This window comes from Tupaia chinensis, unplaced genomic scaffold (assembly GCF_000334495.1).
Source record: "Tupaia chinensis unplaced genomic scaffold, TupChi_1.0 Scaffold000066_1, whole genome shotgun sequence".
Lineage (NCBI taxonomy): Eukaryota > Metazoa > Chordata > Mammalia > Scandentia > Tupaiidae > Tupaia > Tupaia belangeri.
Window position 1 is genome coordinate 2,995,220 of NW_006159525.1, and position 9,488 is coordinate 3,004,707.

Genomic DNA, 9,488 nt, shown 5'->3' on the forward strand with positions numbered 1-9,488 from the left:
AATACAAGTACACAGGTTTGTTTTGATTGTCCAAAGCACTTTCTCTTGCTAGAATTTTGAAGGCTACCACAGAGTTAATGCACAAAAGCCCAACCACAGCACAAGAGCAGCAGCAAAAGCAGGAGTGGGAAAAGAAATAACAGGAAAAGTGCTTTTTTTAATTTAAGAGTATTTTATACTTGGAAATAGCAGGTTCCCCAAATACAAGTACACAGGTTTGTTTTGATTGTCCAAAGCACTTTCTCTTGCTAGAATTTTGAAGGCTACCACAGAGTTAATGCACAAAAGCCCAACCACAGCACAAGAGCAGCAGCAAAAGCAGGAGTGGGCTATATCCTCACGCGGGAGGGGCAGGCTGGGGGAGGCCAGGGGAAAAGCACAGTCAGTTGTTCCACTGTAAATAGGTAATAGTAGAAAGACAGTCTCTCACAGAAGAAGCACAAAGCCATCTGTCCAGCTGGGAGCTGAGGTCTTAGCCGTAATGGGTTTGCTTGCAAGAGATTTGAGCCACCCTTGCTGTTCACGAGAGCCCTACGCTCTGGTCTGACTTGAAGCACAAAGACAAGGGCAGGAAGTCAGTGAGCCTTGCAGACCCTGGGTGTGAGCAACACCCAGGGCTGCCCTCCCTGACTGCTTCCAGCAACTACTCAGGAAATCGGTTTGTGACTTACCCAAGTTGGAATCCTTTCAGAGAGCCCGTTAGAGACCAGTTTCCCTTTTTAACGACTGTAAACATACAAGTACAATCATTGCTGTTAACACATTTTTATATCTTGCACATAATTTTCCCCCTCAATATCTTGGCTGAATGGGCAGTCACAAGGGACCCCGCTGATGACCATTGTATGGCCTGGAGTCCTACCCCAAGTTCAAGTTCAAGTTCAAGTTTACGGCACTGCAGCTGCAGAGAATCTCCTTGAAGGTGTTGCGCAGTTCCAGGCTGCGGAAGGCGTAGATGAGGGGGTCGATGACCGAGTTGCACATGATGAGGACCAGGTAGGTATTGAAGTGCGCCGCGTAGCAGATGCAGTGAGGGTTGGTGGGGCAGGTGATGATGAGGACCAGGTGGAGGAAAAAGGGGGCCCAGCAGAAGACGAACACCCCCAGCAGGATGGTGATGGTGACGGCCCCCTTCATGCAGGAGCGCTGCTGTGGGGCTGCCCCGTCGGCAGGCGGCAGCGCCGCGATGCGCTTGACGTGCAGCCGGGCGAAGAGGAACATGTGCACGTACAGGGTGCCCATGAGCAGCAGCATGGCGAAGAACATGGTGATGAGGCACACGATGACCGTCTTGCTCTCGGAGTAGATGATGAACACCACCCCGCAGACCCCGCAGCACACCCAGATGGCTGCGATCAGAGCCAGCGCCTTCCCGACCGTCATGATGCTGTGATAGCGGAGCGCGTAGAAGATGGTGACGTACCTGTCCACGGCGATGGCGAGGAGGTTGCAGATGGAGGCCACCAGGGAGATGCAGATCATGGAGTCGAAGATGTTGTCCATGTGCTGGATGAAGCGGTCCTCCAAGGTCAGGTAGTTGCTGTTGACCACGGCGATCATGATGGTCTCCAGGGCGTTGGACACGCTCACTAGCATGTCGGCCGCGGCCAGGCTGCACAGGAAGAAGTACATGGGCGAGTGCAGGTTGCCGTTGCGCACCACGGCCAGGATGACCAGGACATTTTCCAGCAGGCTGATGATGCCCAGAGCCAGGAAGACCTCGGGCTTGATGAAGACCTGCTCACAGAAGCCGCTGCCGCTCTGGTTGCCGAAGGAAGGGGCTGCGAGGCGCTGGGAGCCGTTGGGCAGCGTCGGCTGAGCAGAGAACAGGCAGCATGAAGCGTTCATTGCTCGCATCTGAGCTGGTCTGAGCTGGGCTCAGCAGGGGCTGGAGCAGCTGCTGCTGCTGCTTACTGGGGGGACGAAAGTCTCCTACCAGAGACTGCTTTTGGATGTTGGCTCAGTCTAGATTAGATTTTATTCTTCCGCAGATTAAAAGGATGGAGAGAGAGAGAAAGTGACAAAGTTAGTAGCTTGGAGGCAGCATACAGAGAACTTTTCTCTGCATCTCCACGACCGGCAGTTCAATAGAGCTCCTTTCAGCCGTCTTCCCCTGTCTCCCTGTGACCTCTCTGGCTATGCTGGCATCCCAACCAGGGAACAGAACCCCTGCTGCTGCTGTTGCTGCAGTTACCGCTCTCTGCATAGCAGGGCTAGGGGACCTGGTACCTGTTGCTGAAAGTGAGGGCAGAGCACTCAGGTTTTATATATCGGCAGAGGGCAAACGACTCCTACTTAATCTTCAGCGCAGCGAAATGACCACTGAGCACCCGGCATCTCTTTGACTGACAGCAGGTACCTGGCTCCAGGGCTTGGCAGGGAGATTAAGAGGCAGACTGGCGCCCTCTGCAGGCCAGACTGGTTATCTGCGTGCTGGCTCTGCGGAGCCGTTCCTGTTTGCCTGGGAAACTGCCAGAGGCATCCATTCATCCATTCCTTCGCTGGCTCATTTCTCTACGCACTCATTAAAAAAAAGCAAACATTTATTAGTTCCTACTATGTGCCAGGTCTGTGCTGGGTGCAGGAAACATAGTGATGGGTGGACAGCCACTGTCCGCTCTCCCTGGAAAAAAAAAAATAAAACCAAGCCATTATATCACAGCACAAAGATGCCTGGGTGGGGACATCCAGGGAGGCGGGGAGCACAGAGGAGGGGCCGTGACCTGGAAGGTCAAGGAGCATTCTTGGAGGAAGGAGCGTTTAAGCTTCAACTTCAAGAAAGAAGTGCTACCCAGTGGGGCAGGGGCAGGGTTGAGGTCCAAGGGGAAGAAAATCCAGGCAGAGGGAATACCATGTCGTAATCTGGATGCAGCATGCCCCGGCTGTGGGAACCACCCGTGCAGCATGGTGTCTGGGTCCCACCTGACCACGCATCAGAACCACCCAAGGGTAGCCTCTGGGAAGCTATGTTTCCATTTCGGCAGGTGAGCTGGGCGTGTAGCCAGCGTTGAGACCACTGGAAAGGAAGCGTGGAGACTCTGAAGTGCTGAAAGTGGTCTGCTCTGGCCAGATCACAGAACTGGAGGCACAATTAGAGAAATAAAGCTGCAAAGGATGTTTTTAAAGGTGAAAGGTGCCTGCATTTTGAAGGATGACAGCAGCTACATGCGGGAATGTGGACTGGACCCTGAGGCAGAGGGGCTGTGGTAGGGACCAGGGACCGAGCAGGGCAGGGACAGAGGTGGGGTCTGCATTTTAGAAAGGGTGGAGAATGGACTGGAAGGAAAAAAAAAGTCCGGGGCAGAGGGTGCGTCCAAGATCCAGGGTGAGGTGATGGTGGTGCAAGAAAGTAGCCACAGGGGCCTGGAGACTTGGCCGAGACACTCAGGAGGTAGGTGATGGAGACATGGCCGAGATATTCAGGAGGTGGATGATGGAGACATGGCCGAGATATTCAGGAGGTAGGTGATGGAGACATGGCCGAGATATTCAGGAGGTAGGTGATGGAGACATGGCCGAGATATTCAGGAGGTAGGTGATGGAGATTCAGGAGCGGTTGGATGTGGGAATGCGGGGGAGAGAGTGGCCAGGGAGCACCTGTATCTTCTTCCTCCCTGCAGCAGGGAGGATGGGGATGTTTTAAGCTGGAAAACATAAAAGGCAGAATTTAGCAGTTGCCCCATCGATGTGGAGTGGCCCTGGGAAGTATGGCTTAATACTTGGTTTATGTTAGATTTGATTCTGCACACAGATCACGTAAACTCAGAAAACAGGGAGCCCCCAGGCCCCCCCAAATCTCACACAACTCGCACCAGTGTGGGTGTAGGTTGTGCATGGCTGGAATAAAATGGTTAAGTGAAAAGTTGCAGCTGACTGCACTGGGGGGAAGAGGGACTTTACATGGCAAGGAAAAGAACCCAGGGAACAACAACTTGGGCACTTTGGGGTCCTATTTTGCAGATGGTGAAGAGGCATCTACTTCTGCCAAAGCCACAGTGGCTGTATGGCTCCTTCCATCACAACCTTGCAGAGGCTGCCTCCCAAGGAGCTCATGGCTTTATGTTCCTTGTGGGGTCAGTGTGGCTGCTCTCAGCTCCGTATCTTCGCCCTATGAGTATCAGTCCAGCAGGAAGGGATGAAGGCCTCTCCCAAGTACCTGCTAGACCTCCAGATCACAGCTTCCTGAGTCTGATTGGACCAGGGGCACGTGCACCCCTGAGCCAATGGCTATAGACAGGGGGATACGATCCCAATTGGGTGACATGCCCAGTCTGGAACTAGGGGAGGAATGAGATCCATCTGAATCTGGTGACCTGCAGGTAGAGAAAAGGGCGATTCCCCCAAGGAAAATGCAATACTGTTTCCCTGAAGATGCTGGACAGCAACTCGATCCATGTTCACTACAATAATGAAAACCAGTTATTAACTCTCTTCCCACTTTCTTCATTGTGTTACCTGGACAAAGGTTTTCAGAGAATCACAGGGGAGTGATTGACAGAATGACTCAGAGATGAAATCATGTTTGCATTTAAAGAAAGTGAGAGAATTTTCTGAAAAGATGAGGGTTGATTGAATAGGTTGTTGCCTTTTCTGGTTTTGGAAACCAGCTTTGCCACAGTCTGGCCATGTGACTCTGGGCTGGCAACTGTAGATCTTCAAGTTTAGACTTGTCATATGTAAAAAATTATGATGCCTGTTTCATCGTATTGTTATGAGGATTAAATGACTTCGTGTCTGAGCCACACTGAGCATGTGATAATCATCAGCCCCTGTCACTATTACAAAGCAGGGACAACAATTTAAGGGCCTGGCTGTGGTGACACAGGTGAGGGAGCACTGGCTGCTGGGCCAAGCTGCATGGACACTGCAGTTTGGATCAGGTTGGCCTGAAACATGCCAAGCCCGGGCACATGTGCCATGTTCTTGGCTGGTTGAAGGGCTGGAGGGTCGTGGCATGGTGAGAACCCATTGAGCATGGCTGTTTCTCTGTCATGAAGGAAATAACGTTAGCTTTGAAGGAAGAAAAGGAAACAGTTTAAGGAGGAGTTGGAATAGCCAGTATCCCTAATTCTTCGAAAAGTAGTTGGAACACAGTAAATCTCTATTGAATCAACAAATGACCATGCAAAGGCGGGAGTGGTTTAAAACGTCACTGTAAGTTCTGGATTTGCATTTCCAGGTTGCTATCAGTAGGATTCAGAAGGGAGCCCCATTTTCTGAGCGAAGCTTTTGTAAAAAGATGTTCAGGCACGTGCTGCCGACCCTGATGGAGTTTCCAGTACTAAACCGGCTCTCGGCTTTCCCGGAAGTTTGCAGCCGCTTTCTCCATTACTGTTTCAGGACCCCATACCAGTGGGGTTTGTTCCCCTTTGTGAAGAAAGAAAACCTTTTTTTCTCCCACAGATATTCCTCTAGCCTCCAAAAGAATTATGATTATTCCTCATTGGCTAGAACTGGGTCACATGACCTACTTTAGCTGCAAGGGAGGCTGGGAAATCAGGGTGAAAATTGGCCATCCTGACGACACTGTCCGTTCCCCACTAAGAAAGATGTCACTGACTGAATTTCTCCAGAAATAGATGCTGAGATGGAGTTGGGCGTGCAAGAAAAGAGGAAGGCCCTGGTCACTGGGTCCCTACATTGTCCTTGGGCTGAAATGGCTGGGCCTTTCCACCACTGCACAATCAGTCAGTAGATGTAGGCCAGGCAGGAAAAGGGCACTCCTGGGCAAGGCGTTAGTACGCAGCTGAGGGAAGTCCTGAGGAACTGCAGCTGGAGGCTTCCTGCCGAGAGTTGGGGAAGGAAGTCCTTCTTTGAAGGAGGCCTGGTAGTGCAGGTCCTTGCTCACCACAAATGAAGAGCAAATTGTGTACCCACAGAGAGATGAGACCGGCCAAAATCGACAGTGTTTCTACTGTGTGAACCTGGGAGGTGAGTTTTATAAGAGTTGTACATGTAGTGGGAGAGCTGATGAGGGCATATTTCTGATCCTGACACCTCTCAGAATATCACATCAGGGCCACCTACATGAGGGGACTGACTGCAGCACTTCTGTGACTAAGGTCCTACCTCCGGTCTGTGCTTGGCTGGAAGCACGTGCTGTCATGGTGAGTGGTTGGTTAGAACAAGTGGAGGCAGAGTTACTCACTGCTCAAGGATGAGGTGAGGGGGTAGCAGCAAGGAAGGAACAGAAAGCTCAGCTACCAATGTCTCAGGGAAGCTTGGAACACATTTCACAGAAATCATAACCTAGTCTTGGGAGATTGTCACATCTGTTCATGACTTTCCCATGGTGGCTAGTCAATGTGCCATGTAATAGAGGATTTGTTTGCAAATCATAGTATATGTTTTATTTGGGGATGATTTAGATGTATAGCAAAATGACAGAGTTGGTACAGAGAATTTCCATACACCCCACACCCTATTTTCATTGTTAGCATCTTACATCACCAGGTACCTCTGGCAAAATTGGGAAGCCAACCTTGGCACATTGCTGTTAACTAAACTCCAGAGTTTATTTTGATTTCATCAATTTCCCACTCATGTTCTCTTTTTGTTCCAAGAGTCCAATCTAAGCTGTCATGTTCCTTCTCTCCTTTGTCTATGACAGTTTCAGTCTTGCTTTTCATGACTTTGACAGTTTTGAAGAGTACTGGTAAGGTGTTCTGAAGAAGGCCCTTCAATTTGGGTGTGTCGTCTGATTTTCGTTTGATTAGGTTGGAGGTACGCAAAGACTACCACGGAGGGAGGTGCTTTCTCATCACGTCATACTCAGCGGTACGCGGTACCCACAGAACATCACTGGATGATAACCTCAATCACTTACTTAGGGGGATGTTATCTAACCGACTTTTGATTGTCCAAGTTTGGCCCTAGGGTGCCCTGACATTTTCATATGGGTTCCTTCTGGATTTTCAACCCCTCCTTTTCCTAGTGGAAGGGACATGGGGAGGAAGTAGGCAAGTACCACAGCTGTAACATCGATGGCAGAGCAGGCCCTGTGTGGGAGTTCGTGGTCTTTGTATTCTTTCCACCTTCATCTACAGATTTGGTAGTGCTGTCCTAGCACATTCTGTTGAACATATGTGAAACTGAGGGATTTATAAGAACAGAGTTTCATTCAGCTCAAGGTTTGGAAGTCTCAGCTGCAGGGATGCTTCTAGTAAAGGATTTCTCGCACATGGCAAGACGGAGCAGGACAGAAGCACTGCTCTGTGCCTATAACCATGTGTCTTGCGTATCAGTCCACCAGGACTCAACCAGAGGGGGCCCATCTTGAAGCCTGATCACCTCCCCAAACCCCACCTTTCAACCCCATACTCGGACAAGGCTTCTTCTGTCTCTCATACAGCTGGCCCGAGGTGATTTGGTTCCACATTTTTGTATGGGAGCATTTGACTGTGACCAGTCCCAGGAAGTCAGGTGTAAAATTTGCCATGGAGCATCATGTCGGTGTTCAAAACATTTCAGATTTGGACCATTTGGGGTTTCAGATTTTTTAATTAGGAGTGTTCAACCCATCGTTGCAAGGTATAACCATCGCCACCCTCTAATCCCAGAATGTTTTGTCACTGCAAGAAGCCTAAACCCATCATCAGTCATTCCTCGTTGCAGGACAGAAGCACTGCTCTGTGCCTATAACCATGTGTCTTGCGTATCAGTCCACCAGGACTCAACCAGAGGGGGCCCATCTTGAAGCCTGATCACCTCCCCAAACCCCACCTTTCAACCCCATACTCGGACAAGGCTTCTTCTGTCTCTCATACAGCTGGCCCGAGGTGATTTGGTTCCACATTTTTGTATGGGAGCATTTGACTGTGACCAGTCCCAGGAAGTCAGGTGTAAAATTTGCCATGGAGCATCATGTCGGTGTTCAAAACATTTCAGATTTGGACCATTTGGGGTTTCAGATTTTTTAATTAGGAGTGTTCAACCCATCGTTGCAAGGTATAACCATCGCCACCCTCTAATCCCAGAATGTTTTGTCACTGCAAGAAGCCTAAACCCATCATCAGTCATTCCTCGTTGCTCCCCAGCCTCTGGGAACCACTCGTTTGCTTTCTGTCTCTATGAAGTCGCCTTTTCTGGACCTTTCCTATCATTGGGACCATATCATATGTGGCCTTTTGTGTCCAGTTGCAAGAGACTTTCAGTTCTAAAGCTTTACGTGTCTCTACTCTTTGGTCTTCGGCATAACTTGGTAGCTTAAAGCCAAGGCCTCTATGCTTCCACTGACCCTCACTGACTACCCTTTTTTACCCCCAAACCTCGACAAGTAGAAAGAGACAGGCAGCTCTAGCCCGACAGAGAAGTCCCATCCATCCCCCGCTTGCAGTTGGTTCTCATCTTTATTTCATGTATCTTGGATTGTTACTAAATGGTGCTGGCCATTTTACCAAGGAAGTTAGTTTTCAGTTTTTTTTTCCTTTCCAGGAATAATAAGTAAATACTCAGTTATTAGGTAAGACGTAATACAAATTCAGAGAAGACCTAGGGCTGAAAAGCAATGCAAAATATGCCCACTTATTTTGGGCATATTTGGGTCTAATATACGGTTCACAAAAGTGTCCATTTTCTCACTTTCTCATTTTTCAAATTAACAAACAAGACAACTTCAACAACTGTAAGTATTTCTGTTAGAAATTCAGTGAGAAAATGGTAAGAACATTGTAAATGATAAACCACAAATGCCATTCTCTTACGCTTTGGATTTCAGAGTTCTTAGGAATAGAGAGAGCTATTTTGTCTTCTGAGCTCTTCCGTGGGAGGAACGGGTCAAGGCGCTGTCAGCATGATTTTTTAAAAACAACATTTTTCTTTGCTATCTGCCATAATCTCTTTGGAAACCCAAGGTAAAAATCAACTTGCTTCTGTAAGTTCATTTTTTTAATGGTCGATTCACAAATTGTAGCCACTGAGTCAAATGATGATAAAAGGAGTTTCCTTTGTGTGGAGGGCAAAATGAGCCTTGCTGTCCGAGTCTTTCTAAATGCCACATGTCTGGTTGAAGGACCAGGTATAGCAACTGGGGGGAAAACCTTCTATAGTATTAAACATAATCTATAGATAATTCCCAGTTAAAAAATGTTATCTTAGCTCATCATAGTTGTAGTTTTTTTTTTTTCTCTTTTTTTAAAATTTTATTATCATCATAATCTTCTTTCTATTACACTAGATTACATATAACTTTACATTGACTTCCATTGCTTTTTCAAAAGGGAATGCCATGCATGTCAGTCAATACAGAGATATCAATCTCCCCGCTTTATCATTCAATATCTTTTCCATGCTTTTCCCAATAATTATTATTATAATTTTTTTAAACAGTCAATCACTATTTCTCATTTTGCTTATTAAAAAGACTTCACCCATCATGAAATACTTTCCAGACCGGTTCAGTTGAGAATACTATACATGTCATCATCAACAGGTAATAAACCATATCTATTTCTCATTAACATCCTGCCTCTCGATTGTTCACTGCTGTC

At 48.1% G+C, this 9,488-nt stretch overlaps 1 protein-coding gene across 1 annotated transcript; it reads right to left on the minus strand.

Annotated features, from left to right (window-relative positions):
- Nucleotides 1-823: 823 nt before the first annotated feature.
- On the minus strand, nucleotides 824-1,881 carry MC3R (melanocortin 3 receptor). The gene has a single exon (XM_006141976.2). It carries the CDS (start codon nucleotides 1,855-1,857, stop codon nucleotides 859-861), a length of 999 nt encoding a protein of 332 aa, XP_006142038.1. The 5' UTR covers nucleotides 1,858-1,881; the 3' UTR covers nucleotides 824-858.
- Between the last annotated feature and the right edge of the window lie 7,607 nt (nucleotides 1,882-9,488).

Bases quoted from the DNA above. Each gene is read 5' to 3' on its own strand.
- MC3R (XM_006141976.2), bottom strand. From the start codon at position 1,857: ATGCGAGCAATGAACGCTTCATGCTGCCTGTTCTCTGCTCAGCCGACG.